Consider the following 26,669-nt stretch of genomic DNA (forward strand, 5'->3'; position numbering starts at 1 on the left):
AACAACATGGATGAAACTGGAGGGTATTATGCTAGGCGAAATAAGTCAGTCAGAGAAAGACAGATATCACATGATTTCACTCATGTGGAATTTGAGAAAATTAAGAGATGATCATAGGGGAAGGGAAGGAAAAATAAGATAAAAACAGAGGGAGGCAAACCATAAGAGACTCTTAAATACAGAGCACAAACTAAGGGTTGATGGGGGATGGGCAGGTGGGATAAATGGGTGATGGGCATTAAGGAAGGCACTTGTTGGAATGAGCACTGGGTGTTATATGTAAGTGATGAATTGCTGGGTTCTACTCCTGAACCCAAGACTACACTGTAGGTTAACTAACTTCAGAATAAAAAATTAAAAAAAAATTAAAAGTAAGCATTAAAAAATGAAGAATGAAGTGATAGAAGAAGTACATTTACTGCTTTTTTAGGTACAGCAAAAATTCAAGGTGAAAGAATTTCCCAGACTCACCAGGATAAGAGTAGTTCCTTAAAAGACACCGAGGAGAGTTTTGGAACAAGCTTTAAAGATTTTCCAGCTGCCCTAAAGGTAAAATAACACTATACACATAACATGCTTGCGCTCTCTCTCTCTCTCTCTCTCTCTCTCACATACACACACACACATATACACACACACCCTCCTCCACATATATAGGTAGATATTTATATTATATATACATATAAATAAGTATATATATATACATATTTTTACAATGCATTTTTGCTTACTTATTATAATTCTAGCTCTTATAAATAAATAACTCCTCAGATTTAATTTTATTATGCTTTGAGTAAATGAGAACTATTCCAGGATAGAATGGTTGAAAGAACATGAGTTGTCTTAATAACAGTATCAATATTCAGTGGTTTCTCTTTAGCACTATAGTTCGTTATTCCATGCCACTTCCTTTATGTAATAGATCAGTTATCACTAAATTATAAATATATATTAGAGGATGTCTAACCAGTATTTTTCCCTTGTGAAATAGGTGGCAGTTAGTGGTTACTTGGTTTGAACTTGAGATTAAAGAAACAAGTGTTATGGTCTGTTCTGTTGTATTTGCACAGAAAAACATTCTTTCATTTAGCATCATAAAAGTTTTGTACATATGGGAGTTTGTAATTTTACCTTTTCAAGATTTGAAATTATTTCCTTCTCAATCATTTTCATTTTCCTCCTTAAATGAAAGCCTGAAATGTTTTTAATTGATTTATCTTACCTTTTAACTCTATTCCCTCCCATGCAGGCACATTCTTATGTTTTTCTGACATTGTTCATGATTTTTAATCCCAACAATTTTCTTTTGTAATAGTTATGTTCTAGGTCATATATTTCTATTTATTTTATAAATTGTTATGTATATTACCATTTTTATGTATATTACTGCTTTTTTTTATTCTTATGGTTTCATGCTTTGAGGTCTCAATTCTGATTCAGATCCCTCTGGATTCAGTATTTTATTGCTAGTTTTCCTCAGACAGAGTAGCATCTAAGTATCCTTGAATACTGAATGATATTTCTGACTAAATGGACCTTTTCTGATCATACTCTTTTAGTCCCAGAATTCTGTGGATGTTATCTTATTCTTTTCTAGTTAAATGTGTTGTGGTTGAGAAGTTCCATCCAAGTTAGTATGATTCATTTTTATTTCCATCTATCTTTGATTTCAGGCAATATATTAGGTTATGCCTAAGTATGTGTTTTTTTTTTTTCCCATTAATTCTTGCTAGAAATCCATTATCTTTTTAAACCTGAAGATTTAAATGTTTTCTGCCATTATTATTTTTAAAAATTTTTGAATGTTTTCGTTCAGGTACTTTTCTCTTTTTTGTCACTACTATTATTCTTAAGTTAGATCATCTGGATCTGACTTCTAACTCTCTTGCCTTGCCTCTTCGTGACTCCTGTGAGTGGTTGTGAGTGTGTGTATTTTGCTTGATTTAATTAAATTTTTTTTCACTTAATATTCCAGAAGTATAATTTGGTTTTCACTTTGTGGGCAGATATATTAGATTAATTAATCTCTGTACTCTCCTCTGATAGTTTAAGATTCTGAGAAGTCCAGCAGTGTATCCACCTATTTAAAATTGCTGAACTCTATAGCTATCTAAGTTTCTTAACTAGTGAGTCCTTTACTCATAGAACAATACAAATTTGGTACTAAGAGACCATTCTCATCTGTGTTTATAACCAAGTTCTTCATTTAGTAGACATGGGAATTCAAAACATCAGACAAGGGGTAGATTTAATGTATGAAAGTTTATTATATACTGGAGAAAACCTTTCCAACCTGGCTTTTACCTCCTTTACCCCATCCTTTGCATATGATAAAGGCACAGTCACCCTACTGTTGAATCAATCACCTGTCAATTCTCTAGGTGCTCCACATATAAATTTTCTCAATGTTGTATATATCAAGCTATTAATATTTCATTTTTATGCTGGAGGAAATGCTGACATTTTATAGATAGTTATACTGTGTTTATTAAAAATTTGCCATTTCATCATGTTGCCATTTTAATGTTACATTTTGCAGTATAATCATAGTTATTCATTTGGTGAACTATATTTTTTCTTTAGAATTTGATGAGGAATACTGTCTTTATGTGTTTAGTTTTTTCAACTTCCTCAGAAGCCTTAATTACTACTGGATTTGCTACATTTTTACCTAAATTTATAGAAAATCAATTTGGATTGTCTTCCAGCTTTGCAGCTACCCTTGGAGGTAAACCATTTTTTTCTTTGTTCAGATTTAATCTAATAATTTTACTTTACTACATTAAATTTTTATTAGAATAATATATCATTTTAGATAGCCACTTCTTGAAATTTAAACTACTGATTTTGATAAAAGTTTCAGATTTTCTGTTAATAGACAGTCTGTTGTAGGAACACGAAATACAGAGGCTGTATAGCTAAAGAGAATATTTGTTGATCTTAATATTCAAAACATTATAAATCACATGATAGCATTCATGTGTTAAAATAGTACTGGTGCTTGTTTTTGATGTTTCCCAATTTGTCATGTGAGTAACTGACTACACCTGTATGTTTTCTCACTCTCTGTGTCTTCTTTCTCATCAGGGGCTGTTTTAATTCCTGGAGCTGCTCTTGGTCAGATTTTAGGTGGCGTACTTGTTTCAAAACTCAAAATGACATGTAAAAACACAATGAAGTTTGCTTTGCTCACATCTTTAGTTGCGCTTGTGCTGAGTTTTGTATTTGTTTATGCCAACTGTGAAAATGAGCCTTTTGCCGGTGTGTCTGAATCATATAATGGGTAAATATATTTCAGTACTTTTTGATATTGATATGAGAGTAAAAGCTGTGTGTGTATTTTCAAGTATATGCTTTCTTGAATAAAATAATGAAAAATTGGCTTTTTCGTATATAAGAAGATGTAAGGTTTTTTTTTTTTTTTTTTTTTTTTTTCTTGTTTTGCTGGTTTAAATAATTTGACATCTTATTAAATGTTGGGGATTTATCTGGAGAGCAGTTAAGGAGTAACTACTCAACTATTCTATCCTGGGCAATGTATCCTGAACTATGTTCAGGGATACAAAGATTAAAGTAACAGAATCTTTGCCCTGAAAGGATTCACATCCTAGGGAGAATTTCATATGTTGCTATTGATTTAAATCTTTAAAAATGGAGATGCCTCTATGGTGACATTAGTGTATTAGGGGGGTTGAAAATAGACTGCAGATAAATTAAAATGAAGCTAGTCCTAGGTTATACTAATGATTATTGTTTCCACTTTAGAAGTTCATGGTTATTGTAAAGAAATAAATGACTTCTTGTTATGACCTGTAAACATGTTTCCACCTATAACTGGTATGACCATTTTATCTTTGTATGTTTACTTTTGCCTTGTATGTTTAGTTTTGAAATCCTAAGGCATGAATTAGCAGATCAGGCAGGAGGATGTTGCATAGTGGTGCATTCATAGCCTGCAGTGTTGCTTTAATTGTTTCACTGAATGTGTTTGAGGCTGGTAAGGGAGATGGTACTCTAGGTCAAGGACTCCACAGTTCTGTAGAGTATGGCATTCCAATAACCTAAATAGAATGTACTTTGTTGGATGAGTTTGCCAGTAACGATTGTGATTTGCAGTTTCTGTCATTCTTTTACATTAATGAGATGCTGAGCATTCTAAAGCAATGTTAAGTTCACCTCTATTACATTTATTCAACATTTTTTTACTACATCCTCTGGCTGAAAAATCCCTGCTCTAAAGGAGTTTGCAATGTAGCAGGAGTGATTGGGAAAAAAATGGTAAATGAACAATGTATTAGGTAATGAGAGACACACAAAGGGCTATGAAATTCAAAAGAAGGAGAGCTTTTCAGTATCCTTTGATTAGATTCAGAAAAAGTTTCATGGTATAACAGAGAAATTGGTTTACATATTTTTTAAGGGTACAAAAAAAGCTATGAGAGTTAAAAATTTGAGAAGAGGGAAAGGCAGAGGGAGTATGTTAGGCATAAATGCCTAGTAAAGGCTGGTAGGTTCAGGAACCAGTTCCAATGGGACTTAGGTCATGTTCCTAAATGAAAAAATATCTGGAAATGTTGAAAGGTAGGTACAGGTAAGTACTGCAGACCTGACTTTACACCTATAAACTTTACCCAAACGTATCCTGAGAAACCACTTGTTTTTTGTATATTCCTTTTAGAACAGAAAGTTCTGGATAGTTTACCACTAGTTTAATTACCTTGAAAGATGAATGATGTGGATGTGAATCTATTTGCTATTTTCTACCTTAAACAAGAGTTCCTACCAGATAAGCTGTCCTTTGCCTAATCAGAAGGGAAGACAAGAGAGAAGGTGTCAGTTTGAGTTGTGTGTATTTATTTAGATATAAATGAAGATGGAGGTAGAGTTTAATGTCGCAGAATAGGTGAGACATTGTCAATTTTTCTTCCTCTGTGGCCTCAAATTCTTTTTTTTTTAAGTTCATTTATTTATTTTCAGAGAGAGTGTGCACCCATGTGCTTGAGTGGGGAAGGGGCAGAGAGAGAGGGAGAGAGAGAATCCCAAACAAGCTCCACACTGTCAGTGCAGAGCCTGACACGGGGCTCCAACACGGGAACTGTGAAGTCATTATCTGAGCAGAAATCAAGAGTTAGACGCTTAACTGAGCCACTCAGGTGCCCCTCAAATTCTTCATGTTAGCTCTGTACACTGCATATTAAAATGTCCATACCATAGATAGTTTACTCACTATAGCCTCATCCAACAAACACATATATTAAAAAAAAAAAAGTAGTATATGGAAAGAGAAACAGACTAAGAAGCACAAAACATACCTTGTTAGTTATGAGGAAAAAGAAGTTATGGTTGTTAAACACAGCTTTGCAACTATGAATTAATGAATTAGGCTTATTGATAGGTTCATTTAAAATCCTGTTAAATAGTATATATTCAAAACTTAAGATTGGGGTACCTCGGTGGTTCAGTCAGTTATGCATCTGACTTCAGCTCAGTTCATGATCTCACCGTTTGTGGGTTCGAGCCCTGCATTAGGGTTTTGCACTGACAGCCCAGAACCTGAAGCCTGCTTTGGATTCTGTGTCTCCCTCTCTCTGCCCCTCCCCCACTTGTGCATGCACACATGCTTTCTCTCTCTCAAAAATGAATGAAACTTTAAAAAAAAACCTTAAGATTAACAATACTAATCATTTCAGAGGATATTTTTAATATTTGTAATATTTTACATTAATTTATTATTAAATGTTTAATGTGGACACAACAATTGAAAGCAGACTGTCATTTCTAGAAATATATTAGTTATTAAAGCTTCCTACTGTTCTCATATTGCCTTGACTCTGGGTTTGTTCTGGTAATCAGTGTTGATAATTGTGATTTGTGTTTTACTTTCTACTTAGAACCTTGTGAAATATGAAATACTGTAGTTAGTACACACAGTATTTTTTCTCTATCTGGTCTATAGCGAGAATTGCTTTACTTACCTGAAACAGCACCTTAAAGATGCGTACCTATTAAGATGTTATGATAGGTTTAGGGAAATCTTTCCTTACAGTAGAGACATAATTATAGAATAGTTGGGATTCAAATAAGAAATTGACATTTAAATTCTATTATTTGTGATAAATGTGTTGCTCACATATATGAGTGTGTGTGTTTATACACGTGTATATTTTAAATATTCAGGAAATTTAAAATATGTTATGTATTTTAAAAACAATATGTATATATTAAGAGCATTTAATAAACTTTTCAAGCATTGACTATTTTTCTAATAATAGTTTCCCCTTTACCTCATGAAATTAACCTTTATAAAATATATAGGTTTAAGTAGTTTATATACACTTAACTAAAAGGAATATATGCTACATTTCTGTTTCTACTTAAGTTTGCATCATACTGTCATACACCTTCATGTTCTTAGTAATCACATATTGATAGTGTGAGAATTTTATGTTGGAAAAGTTAAGTTTAAAAATGTGTAGACGCCATTTCTAGAATTGAAGGGGTAGTATTTCTGTAGTCACCTTACTTCTGTATCTATATTGTAAGCTAGTTGTAGGTAGACTATAATGCTTGCTTTTGTGGGTAAAATAGTGTTTGATAAAGATATCTAGCAGCAGCCTATGGAATTGATTAGAGGAAGAGACTCCAGGCAGAGTAATGAATTATTTACAATTCACTCTTTGATCACCTTTTCTTCCAACTTCCACTGATTTGTTTCCAATTTGTTTTCTCTCCTTTACTCTTTCTTGACTCCTTATTCTCCACCTACCCCTTAAATATCATTTTCCAACATAGCAGTTATTCTCTTATAATCCTTAGATAAATCACTCATTTACTGATTTTGACCTGCAGTGGAAAGCAAGGAAGTTAGCTTCATGGTGATGAGAAGGGATTTTATTATCCTTTTCTTTCTGCCCTACCTGCCTGCCTTCCTTTTCCATTTCCTTCTTTCCTCCCTCCCTTTTTCTATTTATTTCTTTTAGATATGTTTCCATCACTTTGAGTAGAGTCTAGCACAATATTGGAGCTTACTATGTATTCATGAAATAAATGGACACTGGAGACCTCTACTCTCTTGCTCTATGCTCCTTATATGGCTAATCTTATCATTATCATGTTTTCAGCCACATTTATATGCAAACTATATTAGATATCTAGCTCCAGGCCATATTTCTTCACCAAATTCTGATACTCTTAAACTTCAGTATGTATAAAACCTCATTCATCATGTCCTCCCCAAACTAGTTCTCTTTTTCTACCAAAACACCAAGTTAGACAGTATGTAGTATGGGTGTGTATGTTTATACACGTGTATATTTTAAATATTCAGGAAATTTAAAATGTGTTATGTATTTTAAAAACAATATGTATATATTAAGAGCATTTAATAAACTTTTCAAGCATTGACTATTTTTCTAATAATAGTTTCTTGACTCTTTTGTCCTATACCCATCTTCAAATACCACATCTTACCCCCAATATTTTAGATGATTCTACATCCAGAATCAGCCAAAATATTTCCCAAATCTGTCTCCTTTAATCAAATGTTCTATTTTGGTTCTCCTATATATTGTCGATTGTCATAAATTACTGTTTGGCATATTATAACTGGTCTCCTTCCTTCACATTTATACTCTGCATCACTCCTGGCATTATTTCTCTAAGATGTGCTTTTGACAGTGTCACTTTCCAGTGTAAAAATACTTTGATTACATTTTCAAAAATAGGTTAAAACCCATTGTTTTTTTAACAGGTCGATAAGGCCCTCAATTATCTGGTCTCTGACCCCTCTTCGACTATGTTTCTGATCACCCACTGCCTCAGACATCATTCATATTTGTCCATATAGGAAGCTATATCTCACCTTTATGCTTTTGTACCAGCTTTTCTGAAGTGCCCTTCACATTCCCCATGTATCCAGCTAACTCTTACTCATCCTTTAAGACTTTCTCAGGTAGTAGCTCCTAAAGACTCTCACCTAAACTTCAGCTTGTCCTTCAGTGCTTCTAAAGTACACTTTGCAAATACCTGTAACCATGTTCACCATATTAGTGTATAATTTTCTGTGTCTATCTCTGCTCCTAGACTGTGAAATCTTTGAGGACAGCAAGTACTTTACTCAGCTTTGTATTCCTGATACCTAGCATAGGGCCTAGCATTTGCTCAATGTTTATTGGTTGAATGAATGAACAAACAGGGATTGGAGAAGTATCTTTGGTTAGGGTAACCCTGAAGATAACATAACGATGTTATCAAAGATATTGCATCCTATTAAAAGGCAGCATGGAACAAAACTGAGCCTGGGAACCAGGAATGTTTGGTGAAGATAGAAAGCTTAATCTCTCTGGGCCCTAGTTTTCCCACTGATAAAATGAGTATGAGTATTTTGAATACCATTATTTTATTCATCCTTGTAGATGTAAAATTTTCCACACTCTAGGGAAATTTAGCAATGTCTGGAGACATTTTGGTTGTCATAACTGAGGGATACTACTGGCATCTAATGGGTAGAGGCCAGGGATGCTGCTAGGCATCCTATAATCCACAAAAGCAGCACTCCCTCCCTGCTACCCTTCAAAGAATAATGTAGTACCTAATGAGAAACCCTGCTTTATTTGCTTACTCTGCCTGTTTTTCTTATCACTGAGACACATTGTATTATATAAGTATTGTTTATGCTGACTCTCTCTCCCACAAGAAATTAAATTTTGTGTGAAAAGGCAGACATTTGATTTGTTTTATTCATTCAGTAATTAAGTATGTGTTGAGTGAGTAAATAAATGACTAAAGGGCAAGATCTAACAATGCTTCTGAACTGTTCATTAAAAGTTATAATATAGATAATTTGCCTCATTTCATTTCTTGATGACAGGACAGGAGAACTGGGAAACTTGACTGCTCCTTGTAATGCCGGTTGTAACTGCTTTCAATCATATTATTATCCTGTCTGTGGAGGAGATGGGGTCCAGTATTTCTCTCCCTGCTTTGCAGGTTGTAAAAATTCTCTTTTAAAAAGACAGCCAAAGGTAACTTGGGTCTTCTGCTTTACCTTAATGAGGTAGTGTGTTTGTACATTTATGGATGACCTTCTTTGTCCTTCTAGTGGAGTTATGCAGTACCTGTCTGTTCTTCCCTTGCTGGCCCACCTCCTTCATTCAGAAGCCAGCATAAAGTTTCAGTCAAGTTAGATGGATAAACTTTAGCGATCTGCTATACAACATTGTATGTATTGTCAACAATAATGTATTACACACTTTAAATTTGTTAAGAGGGTAGAGCTCATGCACAGTGTTCTTAATTGTGTGTGTGTATGCATATATACATTTTTTTGTTTTTTAAAGACCCTAAGCACTCCTGCTGGAAAAGACTCTTCTTCCTTTATATTTCAGATGCATTAAATGTTGAAAAATAAATTTGGCAGTTAATCACCTACATCTTGTTACATCACTTCTATTATAGTAATGAAATATTATTTACCTTTTTACATTGTGTTATTTTCTCAACCATGCTTTATGCCCCTAGAAGTCAGGGAACTTCTATTCTTACTAATTACAGTGTATATATTAGAAACATAATAAATATTTATTATTCTTATTTGATGCACCACAGATTCATTTTAAAATGCCCCAAATCATTAATCCTCAAATACAAATTTACTTTTAATTCTAGGTTAGAATGCATATTAGTTTACCTAGATATGATTTTTTTAAACAGCTAAATAGTTTAAGAAGATCCAATAGAATTTTATTGTACTATATCTATAATCTAAAGATTTCATCTTAGCTAAATTTAAGAGTTTGGGGAAAAATAGCATTCAGATTATTAGTAGTACATAATATGTTATGGATTAATATGTAATGTGATAACTTTAAAAAGATCTGAGAGAAATATATACTGTGAAATAAGAGACCACAATGAGTAAGATACATAACAATTATGACAAAACAGTACAATCTTGAATATTTGAAATGTAGACTAGTGAAATGGCATTTCTTTTACCATATAAAGATAAGTTTAAGATTGTAAGAAAAGATTTATACATAAATAAGTAGAAAAAGCTAATTGAAAGAATCTATAAAATTACTTCAGATTTCTTCTAAAGCCAACTTGGATGTGTTTGTGTGTGTATGTGTGTGATTGTATGCATTTATATGTTCATAAACACACACATAAATATATGTGTGCATATACATGTACACATATCTTTAATGATTTTGTGTGTAATAAATACATTAGAAATTTATCTGAACATACTAGGATTTGATCTTCCTGCAGGGTGTGTGAGAATATGAGGAACAATGTACATTTTTTTCCATATTACCTAGCTTATAGATTTTAAAACAATCATCTAAGAACATTGAAAAATGTGTCAAAAAAATGTCTGTGGTGAATCATAGTAGACCTAACGGACTTGGGTACCATAGGTGCAATTTTAATCCATGGGATAAAACTAGATCATTACCATAAAGTACCTATGAAAAATAAATGGCCTCCAGAAGATTTTTAAGATCTCAGGTCTCAGGGTTATCATGCCTTCAAACCAGTACACATCTGGGCTTCCTTTAGTTTTAAAACAGATTGAGAAAATTAGGTGTTTGTGCTATTTATAAGGGATCAAATTCCACAAATGAGTATGATGCATGTTATAGAATCAGAAGTATCTGAATGATAGGTAACTATTACTTTCAGAGGTAGGTATGTAGGTAACATTTTCTTGTGTATAAAATATGATTGCTAAGCGCTATTGAATAACTCTAACCAGTAGATTACAACAAAAAGATATTTGTGGACTTTTACTCCCATAACTAAAAATGTTAGACACAAATATTATCCTGCATAAGGAAACCAAAAAAAGAAAAAAAAAAACTTTAATACCCAGAACATACTTGAAGTGGTATTGGTTATTTTGATATAATTAATTTGATATTTATATTTTTCTCCAAGTACTGTAATTTCCATCTTAAATAGCAAATTGTCTTCTAGGGATTGTTTAGGAAAAGCAAGTTATTTTGACTTACAAATTTTCTATTTGTTCTGGCTTTTGATGTCTATCTGGTCCATGTCACAACTCATTTTTTCACAGGATTTTTTTCTTATGGAATATTTCAGATAGGCAAAATGCATTGATAATAATACAGTAAATACCTATGCACATTTGTTCACAGAAATATTAGTCTTATGTTTTTACACTGACCCAAACAACAAAGCAAATGTTGAGTAAGAGCTAGGTATATTGCAGGTAAAATTGTATACTTTTTTATTTAAGAGAGGTATACAGTTTCATCAAGATAGAAAATACTTTTCTCTTAAAATTTTAAAGGCTACATTTCTTCGTTATTTGATATATCCAGGTGCTGAGTATGTAATATTCCATTTTGGGAGTGTCATCTGCATATTTGGATATCCTGTGTCAGTACCACTGGCCTTAGATTAGCTTTAGCACTGAAAAAAGGTCTCTGGCCTTCAGAATAAAAACAGTACTATTTCCCTTTGACTTCTATGGCTCTGTTATGACTTTATTGAGGCCTTAAACTTGTAAAAAGATTTATAGTAAGAATGCAATTGAGCTGTAAAAAAACATTTAAAAAGTAGTTATGCCTAACAAACTTCTTAAACTCTGAATTTTTTTTTCCTAATGTTTATTTATTGTTGAGAGAGAGAGAGACAGAGTGAGTATGGGGGAGGGGAAGAGAGAAAGAAGGAGACACAGAATTTGAAGCAGGTTCCAGGCTCAGAGCTGCCAGCACAGACCCCAATGCGGGGCTTGAACTTGGGAATGGCAAGATCATGACTTAGGCCGAAGTCGGAAGCTTAACCAATTGAGCCATCCAGGCACCCCTAAACTCTGAATTTCTTTCCTACAAAAGTAATAATTGTAATCTTTTAACATGTTACCTTCCAACAGTTCGTATTATTAATTTATATGTAAGTATATATTACATAATCTTATATATTTATATATAAAATAGCCTTTAGGATAATGAAGCAATAACTTCTAGCTTACCATTGTCATAAATATGTCATCTTAGAAGGGATAGAACTTGCTTTTAGTAAAGCAATTACAGAAAGTTCAGAAGATGATAGTAAAGTTGTTTACTTGAAAGCAACATCTTTTTTTCCTAGAGACTTGTGTTATATTAGTTAATTTTGTGGTGACATTTGTTAAAATTATAGTGTTTGTCCTTTCAAACTATTGTAGATAGTGTGCTTCTTTACCTTCTATAATGGAAAAGAAAGCAAGAAAATAATTTGAACAAATATGATTTATTAAAAGTAGTCTGGAAGGTGAGGTCAGATAATTGGTATATTCTTGTCCATTTATTTTATAAGTTATGAGTCAGTAATAGCTTACAAGTTGAAGCAGTGAACACAACTCAAATACAGATGATTCTACTTCATAAATGTGGTCCTTTATTTTCACTTACTTAATCTCTTAAGAGTTAATTACTCTTTTGTAGCATTATTTGTTGTTCAAAGATTAAGATTGTGTAAAATGATTGCCATGTCTGTAAATCACCTAACTTACAATGATAAAATATGTTTTCAAGATAAGCACGTGCAATATCATCATGTCTAATATTTGTAGGAATATTACAATTGTTCCTGTATTGCAAGGAATACAGAAATAACTCCTACTTCGGCAAGTTTTATTTCTGAAGCTAAAGCTGGAAAATGTGAAAGTCGATGTGCAAATTTGCCCATATTCCTTGGCATTTTCTTTGCTACAATTATCTTTACATTTATGGCTGGTACTCCTATAACTGTGTCCATCCTAAGGTATGTATTATATTGTGAAATTTGCCATCCCTAAGACAATTTGAGTGTAAAGAAAATAGACTCAGGTTCATTTGGTTCATATATTGACCACTGGTTCTAAAACTAATTCAGTTCTTATAACATTGTTACTTCTATGACATTGGAAAAGCTACTTCATTGAACCCCAGATATATGAGGTTTAAATGTGATCATGTATGTGAAAGTGTCTTAATATTGCCTATCTGGAATATACTTGACTTTAGCTTCTCTGACTCTTTCATCAGGCTTCAGTTTAAGCTATTCAACCGTGTTTGAGTATGATGGAAATATAGAGTATTCCGCATATGTCAGAATCAGAATGACCTGAATTCTACCTCATATAGTAGGTGCAGTGATATTCAACCTTCTCAAAACAATGCTCTACTAGATGAGAAGCTAGATGCCACATGGCTCTTGGCAGCGTTTTGAGCTTTCAATTTGCTTTTTTTCCTTCACAACACTTGATAAAAATACTTATCAATTTTTTTTTTGATAAAAAAATCTGCCCTTTCGTAAGTTCATCAGTCTTTCTATGTCTTTCCTAACAACCTCTAGCTCTTTTACTCTTCAGTTTTTGTTCCCTGATACTCATTACTTTTTCACATACTTTTTGTCCAATGGAAATTTTGGAGATTCTGTCTGCAAATATTAAATAGTCTGGTAACATTATCCTATGTGGAAATTGGAGTTATTTAGAGAACCGAGAAAGCGATTTTTTAAAACTTCATTTTTGGAACATTATCTATAAAACTTTTCAACTACATGTTTGTTTTTAAGAACTAGTTGGTCTCTTTTATCTCCTGTCTAACTCTTGTGTGCCAGTATCATGTCTCATTTCATGTTTGATAGTCATTACTTAAAGAATCATTGTTGAATCAGAGTGAGCCTCAAGAACTGTTTTACAAAACCTGAATTAGTACTTTATCCCCTATGTATGGTTTCTGTCTCAAAACTTAGTAAGAATTAGAGTAATATTTATTTGTTTGTGACTTAAGTCATGTGACTTGTGACTTAAGGGATAGTAAAAAACAAGTCTTATTAATGCATGTGCTTTCTTTTTTACATTTGTTTCAATTCATACATATTCGATATATTTGTCGAACTTTGATTCTTTTTGGTGTTTTGTAGTGTTTTAGTTCATGTAACATTTTTCTTCTTTTATAATTCCAGAAAGGTTCAACTCTGTATAAGCTGTTACAAATAGTTTGTTTATTTCATGCACATAACATTTACTTAATCTAGAAATGCTAAACTGGTAGAAAAATAAATTGGGTTTAAGAGCAAATATACTATATGACCACTTTTAGTTAACGTATACGTATTTGATATCTTTAGGTGTGTTAATCAGAGGCAACGGTCCCTAGCATTGGGAATACAGTTTATGCTGCTTCGATTAGTTGGTATGCCATTTTTCTTAATTCATTGGTGACTGTTGGTTATTTTTGTTGATTAGCATTATTGATTAATTCACTTAAGGGATATGCCAAGAAAATAATTTAAATGCCATAGAAAACTATGTAATTGTCATTGAAGAAAGTTGTTTTCTAATATTTGAGATGTAGTATTGTTTACAGATCACATAAGAAAATAATGACTTTACTCTTTAATCTACCTGATTGGTTAACTGTCATTTCCAATTCTGTTACAAATATAACTTTAAAGAGTGTATCATATTTATTATAAATATAACATAGGATCATCAACACATTTTTAATTGAGCACAGTAAAATACATAAATTTTTCCTATTCATGTAAAACCTATTATCAACATAAATTATGATAGAATCATATTTATAACTATTGCAATTCCTTTTCTCCCAGCATTGATCTCCATTTGGGGCATGATTATATTGTATTAGCAATGAAAAATAATGAGTTAACAAATTTCAATTAAAATTTGGTATACATATTGTGGCTAGTTAAGAACTGATGGAAGAAAGATTTTATAGAAAATTTCATAAGTTTCCAGATGTAGGAAGAAACAGAAGGACAGAAATACTGTATTATACATATAATTATATGTGTGTATGATTATTCCCACAATATTATACCCATAATATAAAGATCATTTATAAAACTAAAAACCAAAAGTTAGGAGCATTAGAAATCCCCTGAACCAACTTTCCCATCTTCAGGTGAATAAACTAAGGTTCTGGGAGATTCAGGGATTTGCCCAGGGTTACACAATTTGTGGTGAAAATGAGAATAGGAAAATGATAACTTTATTCTCAATCCAGTGCTATTTTGACTCTGTCAGGCTTCAGGTCATGAAAAAACAGACTGGATGTAACTGAAATCTTTGTCTAAGAAATAACACTTCATGTATTTGATTTGCAACAGTTGGAAACTTCCTAAAGATGTGGCAGCTTAGAGCCTCGTGACTTCATGCGAGGGAGGGGGTGTTTTTGAGATAGTATTCCTAAGCATGTTAGTATGAATGTATATGTATGTGCATGTGCGTGCATACACATGTGCACTCTTCATGCATGCACATGTACACAACACATATACTGTAGTTTAGCACTTGTGCATCAATAATTTTGATTTTTTAAAATTAAAATAGCTAATTTCAAACATATTCATTAAATTAGGAAAGCAGTAAATTAAAATATTTACTTAGCTAAATGTTAGCCTAATGCATGCCAGATATTCTTATTAAAATGAATTTTTGCATTGATTAGAAGTACATAATAATTTTATAATTATTTTAGAATGTTTTATCTGTTTCTTTATACCCCTATTACTTGTACATGAACTGATTGATTTATATATGTGCAGATTAATTCCTAGTCTTATTTATATAAAATATATGTATAACCATGTATATAAAAATCTATAACTGTAGGCTATAATCTTTACTGATGTGTATTTCACATATAATTCTTCTAGGCACAATACCTGGACCAATTATATTTGGTATCACAATAGACAGCACATGTATTCTGTGGGATTTTAATGAATGTGGAACTAGAGGCGCTTGCTGGATTTATGATAACATCAAGATGGCCTACATGCTAGTAGCCATAAGTAAGTGGTGGTTTCTTGATAACTTTAGATTAAATTGGTAATGTCAAAAGAAAAAAAAAATCTTATTGTTACTTAAGTTTTATAATGTTTATTAGTCTATGCTACTGGGGTATCCTATAGAGATCAGTTAACACAGCATGTGATGAAAGGTTTTAATGAGTCTGTTAGGCTCAGTCTCAGAAGAGAATAACATTTTACCTTTCATGAAATCACATGTAATTTTTTAAAACAACTTCTGTCAAAAACTTTTTTGAAAGTCTGACAAAAAGATAAAAGACAATTCTGAAAATCTCTCTGGAATGATTGTCATCTAGATACCTGCTCTTTGGAAAGTACTTAGAGCTGAGGTAGGGAAGTATCTTTTGGCTCGGAGGCATGTTGTAAGAAATGTTTTTATAGTTTAAAAGGTTAGCTATGATGTTTAACCCTTTTTGCCTTTGGTAGCCCATCTTGGAAAGTCTTGGTTAAGCAATAAATGACATTTAAGATTGCAGAAGATTGATTACGCCAATGCATGTGTTTTGCAAGAGTTAAAATTTAAAAATTTAAAAACAACCTAAAATATTAAAATATTTAAATTAAAAATAGAGGTAGAGGTTTCAAGATGGTGGCATAGGAAGACCCTGAACTCATCTCCTCCCATGGACACAATAAATTTACAGCTACATATAGAATAATTTTCTAAAAAGGATCTTAGCATTCGACACAGCACCCCATAACAAGAGACAAAAGAGATGCATTAAGTAGGGTAGGAAAGGCAGAGACATGGCCTTGCTGAGGATCTCACCCCAGACACAGTAACTCCACAATTGGGAGGGATTCCCAAAATAAAGAGCAGTTCCTCAACTAGTGAATGGATTGTGCTGCACAATAGGCACCCTGACCCTGAGGACTGGCACTGGAAAGACAAGATCTCAAAACATCTGGTTGTGAAAATAAACAGAGATTAAGATCAAGAGAATCACAGAACTATAGGGAACAGAAATCCCACTCTTAAAGGGCTTATGTGCAGACCCACTCATTCTGAGATCCAGCACAAAAGCAACAGATTGAAAAACACACAGACTATAAGCACAGAAGACCCACTTACTAAATTTAAGGTGGCTGCTAGAGAGGCAGGAACCTGCGGTGACATTATCCAGGGACAGAAGCCCTGGTAGGTGCCATTTTTGTAATTTCATCCCAACTTGGTGGTGACAGTCTTTGAATGTCATTTTCTGTGCCCTCCCTCTCGTCTACTAGCACCAGAGGTCATGTTTGTGCACCCTGCACTGTAACCAGGCTGAGAAAATTCCCAGTACCCTCCTCACCCACTGTAGAGATCTAGCCACAACTAGAAAGATAAACTTTCTGAGCGTCACCCTCCCAATGTAGCAGACAAGCTCCAACCGGATCAGGCAAACACCTTAACCACTGCCCTATCCATATGGTTGCCAAGCCAAAACTGGATTGGCCAAGCACCTGGAGCCCTACCTACCCCATAAAGCAGCTGCGTCCCTATTGTAGCCAGCTAGCACTTAGTGCCCACAAAAGGATATCCATTGGGGGCCTGTGTCTGTAGCCAGGGGAGATTATGTTTTGGGGCCACATGAAACAGCTCTTACACAAGCCCACGACTTCAAGACTGAAAAAGGTAGTCATTGTACCTAAAACATATAGACTAATAACAGAGAGATAAGCAAAATGAGAAGACAGAGGAATATATTCCAAACCAAAGAACAAAGCAACTCTCAGAAAAAAAAAAAGACTTTAGGGAAATACAGATAAGCAGCCTACTGATAAAGAGTTCAAAGCAATGATCATAAAGATGCTCACCAATTTTGGGAAAAGAATGGATGAATAGTGAGAACTTCAAGAAAAATGTAGAAAATATAAGAAGGTACAAGACATAACTTATAAATGAACTAAAAAATATTCTAAGGGTTTCAGCAGCAGAATGGACAAAATAATGGAATGAATCAGTGATCTGGAAGACAGCAATGGAAAACACTCAGAGGAGCAAAATGAAAATAGAATTAAAAGAAGTGATACCTTAAGGGACCTCTGGAAGAACATTAAGTGGAGTCACATTTGCATTTTAGGGGCCCCAGAAGGAGAAGAGGGGAGAAAAGGGCCAGAAAAATTATTTGAAGAAATAATGGCCGAAAACTTCCCTAATCTAGAAAAAGGAAGATTCATCAACATCTGGATCATCTGGATGTTCATCTGGATCATCAACATCCAGATATCCCAGAAAGTTCCAAATAAGATGAACCCAAAGAGATACGCCAAGACAAATTATAATTAAAATGATAAAGGTTAAAGATAAAAGAGAATCTTAAAAGCAGCAAGGGAATGAAATATATTACCTATAAGGTAAACCCAATAAGCCTATCAGCAGGTTTTTCAGCAGAAACTGCACAGGACGGAAAGGAATGGCATGACATATTCAAAACCTTAAAGGAAAAAAAAAAAAAACTGTCAAGCAAGAGTACTCTAGCCAGCAAGGTTATCATTTAGAATTAAAGGAGATATAAAGAGTTTTCCATGTAAGCAAAAACTAAAGGAAGTTCATCACCACTAACCCGGCCTTACAAGAAATATTAAAGGCACTTCTCTTAAGCTAAAAAGAAAAGACACTAATTAATGAGAAAACATGAGAATAAAAATCTCACCAGTAAATGTAAATAAATAATAAAGATAGTAGATCAACCTCTAATAAAGTAAGTGTTAAGGGTAAAAGATAAAAATAGTAAAGTTCATTTAAAATGCATAATTAGTTAAGGAAACATGAAGTAAAAAGATGTAAAATGTGTTATCAAAAATCTAAAATGTGGAGAATGTGAGTATAAGTATAAAGTTTTGAAATGTGTTCAAAATTAAGTTACTATCAACTTGAAAGGGACTTATATACGTAAGATGTTATATGTGAAATTTATGGTTACCACACATGTAAAAAAATTTATAGTAAATGCACAAAGGAAAAGAGAAAGGAATCTAAACAAATAAAAGAAAATAAGCCACAGGAGAAGAGAAAAAGAGAAGAAGAAAGGATCGGAAACAGATTGCAAATATAGCCAGAAAGCAGTTAACAAAATGGCAGTAAGTACGTACCTATGAGTAATTGCTTTAAATGTAAATGAATTAAATTCTATAATCAAAAGATATATAGTGGCTGAATGGATAAAAAACAAGACCCTTGTATATGCTACTATAAGCTCCCAGACTGAAAGTGAAGGGATAGAAAAGACATTCCATAAAAATAGAAAGAAAGCTGGAATAGCAATACTTACTTCAGACAAAATAGACTTTAAGTTTATTTATTTACTTATTTATTTATTTGGAGAGAGAGAGAGTGAGAGCAAGCATGAGCAGGGGAGGGGCAGAGAAAGAGAGAGAATCCAAAGTCTCTGTGCTCCATGCTGAGTCCAGAGTGGGGGTTAATCTCATGGACTGTGGGGTCATGACCTGAGCCAAAATCAAAGAGTCAAGACACTTACCTGACTGAGCCACCCAGATGCCCCTCCGACAAAATAGATTTTAAAACAAAGACCGGAACAGGAGACAAAGGCATTACATAATGTTAAAGGTATCAATCCAATAGCATTTGTAAACATTTCTGTACCTAACATAGCAGTACCTAAATATGTAAAGCAAGTATCACCAGTATTAATGGGAGAAATAGTAATACAATAATAGTAGGGGACTTTAATACCCCACTCACATTAGTGGATAGATCATCCAGATAGACAATCAATAATGTAAGTATGGCCTTAAATATATCAAATGAACCTAAAAGATATTTACAGAGCATTCCATGCCAAAACAGCAGAATACACATTCTTTTCAAGTGCACATGGGACATTCTCCAGAATAGATTACATGCAGGGTCACAAAACAAGTTACAATAAATTTGAGAAGACTGACATCATATCAGGTATGTTTTCTTGCCACAAAAGTATTACATTGGAAATCAGTTACAAGAAGAAAACTGGAAAATTCACAAAATATGTCAAGATTTATTTATTTATTTTTCTATTAAAATTTTTTTTAATGTTTATTTATTTTTGAGAGAGAGAGTGAGCTGGGGAGGGGCAGACAGAGAGGGACACACAATCTGAAACAGTCTCCAGGCTCTGAGCTGTCAGCACAGAGCCTGACATCAGGCTCGAACACACAAACTGTAAGATCATGACCTGAACCAAAGTCAGATGCTTAACTGACTGAGCCACCCAGTCACTCCAAAATATGTGAAGATTTTAAAAAAATGCTACTAAACTGGTATAGCAAGTCTGGAAAACAGTATTTTGGTTCCTCAAAAAATTAAAAATAGAACTACTTTATGACCCAGCAATTGCACTACTAGGTATTTATCTAAGGGATACAGGTGTGCTGTTTTGAAGGGTCACATGCACCCCAATGTTTATAGCAATGCTATTGACAATAGCCAAAGTATGAAAAGAGCTCAAATGTCCATCGATGGATGAATGGATAAAGAAGATGTGGTATTACTTAGCAATCAAAAAGAATGAAATATTGCCACTTGCAACTATATGTATGGAATTAGAGAGTATTTTGCTAAGCGAAATTAGAGAAAGACACATACCATATGACTTCACTCATATGAGGAATTTAAGATACAAAACAGATGAACATAAGGGAAGTGAAGCAAAAATAATATAAAATCAGGGAGGGGGACAAAACTAGGAGACTCTTAAATATAGAAAACAAACAGAGGGCTGCTAGAGGGGTTGTGGGAGGAAAGGTGGGCTAAATGGGTAAGGGGCATTAAGGAATCTACTCATGAAATCATTGTTGCACTATATGTTAATTAACTTGGATATAAATTTAAAAATAAATTAATTAAAATAAAATAATAAAATAATAAAAACACGCTACTGAACAACCAGTGTATCAAAGAAGAAATCAAAAGAGAAATTAAAAAAATACCTTGAGATAAATAAAAAGGGAAACACAATGTTCTAGAATTTGGGGGATGCAGCAAAAAACAGTTGTAAAAGGGAAGGAAGTTCATTGTTATACAGGCCTTCCTTAGGAAACAATAAAAATCTCAAACAATCTAAGTTTACATTTAAAGAAACTAGAAAAAGAAAACAAAGCCCAAAGTGCATAGAAGGAAGGAAATAATAAAGACCAGGAGAAAAAGTAAGTGAAATAAGAGATAAATAAATAAACAAACAAATAAATAAATAAAAATGATCAATGAAATGAAGAGTTGGTTATTTGAAAACATCAACAAAAATCAACACTTTTAACTAAACTCGTCAAGAAACAAAGAGAGCCCAAACAAAATCAGAAATGATAGAAGAGAAATTACAGTGGACACCACAGAAATACAAAGGATCATAAGAGAATATTATGAACAATTATACACCATCAAATTAGATAACCTAGAAGAAATGAATAAGTTCCTAGAAAAATAGTCTTCCAAGACTGAATCTTGAAGAAATAGAAAATCTGCATAAGACCAGTTGCTAGTAATGAAATTGAATCAGTAATCAAAAAATACCCAACAGACAAAGGTCCAGGTCCAGATGGCTTCACAGGTGAATTCTACCAAACATTTAAAGAGTTAATACTTAATCCTTCTCAGCCCAGCATTATCCTTATATTAAAACCAAAGACACTGCAAAGAAGAAAATTACAGGCAAATATCCCTAATGAACATAAATGCAGAAGTCCTCAACAAAGTATCAAACTTAATTCAGTATATTAAAAGGATCATAAACCATGACTAAGTGGGATTTGTTTCAGGGATGCAGAGTTCATCAGTACCCATAAACCAATCAGTGTGACACATGACATTGACAAAATTAAGGATAAAAAACCTGATCATTTCCATAATTGAAGGAAAAGCATTTGACAGAATTCAACATCCATTTGTGATAAAAACTCTAAACAAAGTAGGTAAAGAGGGAACATACCTCAATAAATAAAGGACACATATGACAAACCCACAGCTAACATTTTACTCCACAGTAAAAAGATAAAAGCTTTTCTTCTATGATAAGGAACATGACAAGGATGCTTACTCTCACCGCTTTTATTCAACATAGTATTGGAAGTCCACCAGAAAACTATTGTAAATAATAAGCGAATTAGGTAAAGTTGCAGGATACAAAATTAGTATACAGAAATCTGTCACATTTCTCTACACTAATAGCAAACTATGAGAAAGAGAAATCAAGAAAACAACTTTTTCAATTGCACTAAGGAAATCCCAAAAGTAAACCCATATTTATATGCTCAATTAACCTACAATAAAGCAGGCAAGAACATACAGTGGAGAAAAGACAGTCTCTTCAATAAATGGTGCTGGGAAAACTGGACAGCTACATGCAAAAGAATGAAATTGGACCTCTTTGTTACACCATACACAACAATAAAGTCAAAATGTATTAAAGGCTTCAGTGTAAGAGCTGAAACCATAAAATTCCTAGAAGAAAACGTAGTAAGCTCTTTGACAGCAGCCTTAACAGTAGTTTTTTGGATCTCTGAGTTCAGGCAAGGGAAACTAAGGCAAAAATAAATAAAGGGAATGTAGTCACATTCAACTAAAAAACTTTTTTTGTACAGTGAAGGAAACCATAAACAGATGAAAAGGCAACTTAATGGGAAAAGATGCTTGGAGATGAGCTGTCCAATAAGGGGTCGATATTCAAACTATATACAGAAATCATATAACTCAACAACAACAACAAAAAAGCAAACAACCAACCTGATTAAAAGATAGGCAGAGGATCTGATAGATGTTTTTCCAAAGAAGACATTCACATGGCCAACAGGCACATGAAAAGATACTTTACATCACTAATCATAAGGGAGATGCAAATCAAAAACACAGTGACCTATCACCTCACACCTATCAGAATGGCTATTATCAAAAAGAAGAAATAACAAGTGTTGGTGAGGATGTGGAGAAAAGGGAACTCTCATGCACTGTCGGTAGGAATACAAACTGGTGCAGCCGCTATGTAAAGTAGTGTGGGGGTTCCTCAAAAAATTAAAAATAGATCTATTAATTCTAAACTAAATATGATCTAGTAATTCTACTTCTGAGTGTTTCTGGGTATTTATCTGAAGAAAATGAAAATACCAATCTGATGAATATATGTACTCCTATGTTCATTGCAACATTATTTCTAGTAGGTAAGATATGAAAGTAACCTAAGTGTCCATTGATAGATGAATGGATAAAGAAAATGTGGTCTATATATATAGTGGAACATTACACAGGAATAAAAAGGATGAAATCTTGTTATTTGTGACAGCATGAATGGACCTAGGTGGTATTATGCTAAATGACATAAGTCAGATAAAGACAAATAACATATGATCTCATTTATATGTGGAATCTAAAAAAAGCCAAACAAGTAAAAGAAACAAAACAAGCCAGAAACAGATTGGTAGATACAGAGAACAAACTGGTAGTCGACACAGGGGAGGGAAGGAGTGGACAGGCAAAATAGGTGAAGGGGAATAAAAGGTACAAATTCCCAGTTATAAAATAGGTCACAGGTTGTAATGTACAGCATAGGATCTATGTTCAATAATACTGTAATGACTTTATGTGGTGACAGTAACTGGACCTACAGTAGTTATCATTTCATAATGTTTAAAAATATCAAATTATTCTTATATACTTGAAACTAATACAAATCTTATGCCAGTATAATTCAATAAAAAAATTCAGAAGTCCTAGATACAATACACACACACGTATATATTTACATATTTTGCAGTTTGTTGTGACTGTGATTGTATTTTGGTATATGTATCAGGATAGCTTATTAAGCTTCAATGTGTTTAAACCTAGAGAATGATGTCTGAATTTATAATGACAGAATAATAAAATGCCCACTGAAGAAATAAATACATAAATTCAAAAATATAATAGAATAAATATTAACTAGGCAAAATTAATCTTTCCACCACTTTTACTTATTAAACATTTTTATTCACTGTGTTTTTATGCTTAAAAAATTATTTAATTTGTTATGCTTGTATTTTTTAACCAAAAGGTACAGATAATGAATTTGTTCCTTTTCCTACTCTATGATGAATATGAGAATTTTTCCCCAAAACATACATACCTTTAAATTTTCTAAAAACATTGTGACAATAATCCCTATGTAATTATTCTTCCTACATGTAATTCTATAAATGCATAGTTCAGTGAAAATTCCTATTTTTCATATATGCATTTTGAATAAAATACTAATGGCTAATACATTTAGGTATTGTAAAAACTACATTATGAGGTCATTTAATTTATTCAACCGTGACTTAAATGCTTATACTCTGGCTAGAAATAGTTTCTCTTCATGTAGCCAAGTTCAGAATCAGAGTTCTTTGAAAACAAAATTTGTGAAGTGAATCTGTTTCATATTTTTAGTTGATACTTAAATTTGGATGAGTATTCAATGTGATCTATTTCATGGAAGCTTTCTCCTAAGAGGCCCAGAGGCTTTTTATTTTAAGAATTGTTTTCCTTCATGGACATGAAAATTCTACAACTTACTTAGGTTCAAGGATATAGTAAGCTATTATATTTTGTCACTGGCTTCATTCCTTGTAATTTTTTATACATACAATGTTAATAAAATTAGAAATGAAACATGGATTTAATTCTCTGTAATACTTATTTTATAAGAATGTACAAGCATAACCAAGAAAAGAACAGTTATCGTACATTTTACTGTTTGAAAAGAAAGTAGAGGCTCAGTTGATTAAGCATCCAGCTCTTGATTTCGGCTCAGGTCATCTTCTCCTGTTTTGTGAGAATGAGTCCCACGTCAGGCTCTACACTGACAGTGGGGGACCTGCTTGCTATTCTCTCTCCATCTCTCTCTCTGCCCCTCCCCCACTTGCATGTGTGCTCTCTGTCTCTCTCTTTCTCAGAATAAATAAACTTAAAAAAAAGAGAAAATAAAGACTAGTTCATTGAGTTGTATAGAAATGTTTTACTGAAGAATATCACCTTTCTTTGTAAAACTTTTAATATTTAAAATATAGAACTGTAAATAATGCTCTTCTTTAAAGTAGTTTCTATTCATGAGGAATTTTTCAGTGAGAATTAATTTTTTTGTAATACTTAAAGACCCAAATGCATGATTAATTTTTGTTTTTGTATTTAGGTGTTACTTGTAAAATTATCACCATTTTCTTCAATGGGTGTGCAATCTTTTTGTATAAGCCGCAACCATTAGACACAGATGTATCATTTCAGAGTCAGAATGCAGTTGTGACTGTTTCAGTAGAATGTGATCTCAGCAATGCAGGAAATGAAGGGTGAAATAGCAAAAGGAGACCATTTTACAACCGGAAAATTGGCCTTCATTTGTAAGAATTCACATTGCCATTGCAGCATTATCCACCCGATATGGACAATCATATTTTAAAAGTTGGTATTTTATAATTAAATGCATTTCCTGTATATTTATGAATGTGTTTGTTTTTGTTTTAATATAAGAAACAGATTTGTGCCTTCAGAACCCACCAAAAACCTCAGAACACACACACACACACACTTCCCATTGTACAGGTGTGAAATAAAAAAACTAATAAACTAAACTAGAAAAAAATCCAGTGATTAGTTAAAAGTTTATATCTTAAAAACAAAGTGGTATTTCTATTCTTCTTGCAACTTGTTTTAGTTTAATTACCATTACCAGTAGTTGGGGCTTGTTTAGAAAATTTATGGTATAAAAATTTAACCAAGTTTATGTGATGATTTTTGAGAACTATTCTTGAAAACTAATGAATTTAAAACCAGCTACTTTGTTTTTAAATTTATATACACTAGTCTGTCCATCACAAAAGGTTACTGAACTATTAGAACATAGATTGATTATCTTCTTTGTATCCCAGTATACAGTGAATTCAGGAATAGCGTTATATTTACATATTTTCACTTTAAATCAAGAATTGCAGGAAGTAATTTGCTACTATTTCTTATTTTTAACACTTTCCTTTTGTGATTCCATAATAGTATTATCCAATTATATGTCTTCCGGGAGAAATACCAACTTCAGTAAAGTGCCAATTATATATGAAAAGATTTTTTTTTAAATGACTTAGGTACATTTTAGTGGCTTTCTTTGAAAAGACTTCTTAATAAACTGTTGATCAGTATTTACATACTCAGTAATTTAATTTTTCTCATTTTAAAAACTTATCACCTAGTATATTATTTATTTTTACAGCACTTAAAATAGTACTTTGCTGATAGTGGGCCTGTACTAATGTTGTTTGATTAATACATTAAACTCTACTTTTCTACTGATCATTTATTTGAAAGATAAAGTATTTCACATATAACATGATACCACTCCATTTGTTTTAGCTCAGATTGAAGCCAACTTTGTCTACTCAGAATATGGAGGAAATAGATCTGTGAATAACAGATTAAGAAAAATGTTGAAGTTCATACTTAATTTAGGGAGAAGAAGAAATCACCCTATATATGCATATATTTGATGAACAAGTCACTTAATAATTGGCATTCATAATGATTTTTAGTTATCAAGGGTTTCTTTGCATTCAGTGTGCTCAATTTTATAAGATGATACATTTTTATAAATTTTTAATGAAAATGGGTAAAGTGAAAATAATTTTGGCACTTTAATGAGGTCAGACTCTTACACATATTTACAAAGAATACCTCCTTTTATGACAGGGCAGTTTAGACACTACTGTAATTTATAATTATTATTTATACTTTTGGATCAACTAGATTATATGTGTTGGTATGCTACTTTAAGAACAAAATTTTTTCATAGTATTGTTTTTTCACAGTTTGTATGATTTTTAAAGTGAACTTGAAACTATAAGTTGACCTGTGGTTATTT

General features: G+C 32.7%; 1 protein-coding gene across 3 annotated transcripts in view; it reads left to right on the forward strand.

The window, feature by feature from the left end:
* The window catches only part of SLCO4C1 (solute carrier organic anion transporter family member 4C1), a 74,341-nt gene extending 49,080 nt beyond the window's left edge, over positions 1–25,261 (forward strand). For all 3 annotated transcript variants that reach the window (XM_019450619.2, XM_019450620.2, XM_019450622.2), the window contains exons 6-13: positions 431–549; positions 2,584–2,728; positions 3,088–3,283; positions 8,870–9,023; positions 12,584–12,774; positions 14,128–14,192; positions 15,682–15,819; positions 24,957–25,261. In XM_019450619.2, the coding sequence (XP_019306164.1) occupies positions 431–549; positions 2,584–2,728; positions 3,088–3,283; positions 8,870–9,023; positions 12,584–12,774; positions 14,128–14,192; positions 15,682–15,819; positions 24,957–25,114 (1,166 nt within the window). In that variant the 3' untranslated portion in view covers positions 25,115–25,261. The remainder of the gene's footprint in view (positions 1–430; positions 550–2,583; positions 2,729–3,087; positions 3,284–8,869; positions 9,024–12,583; positions 12,775–14,127; positions 14,193–15,681; positions 15,820–24,956) is intronic.
* Positions 25,262–26,669: the final 1,408 nt, after the last annotated feature.

Source organism: Panthera pardus, unplaced genomic scaffold (genome assembly GCF_024362965.1).
Source record: "Panthera pardus isolate Hobbes unplaced genomic scaffold, ASM2436296v1 HiC_scaffold_2, whole genome shotgun sequence".
NCBI classification, from domain to species: Eukaryota; Metazoa; Chordata; class Mammalia; order Carnivora; family Felidae; genus Panthera; species Panthera pardus.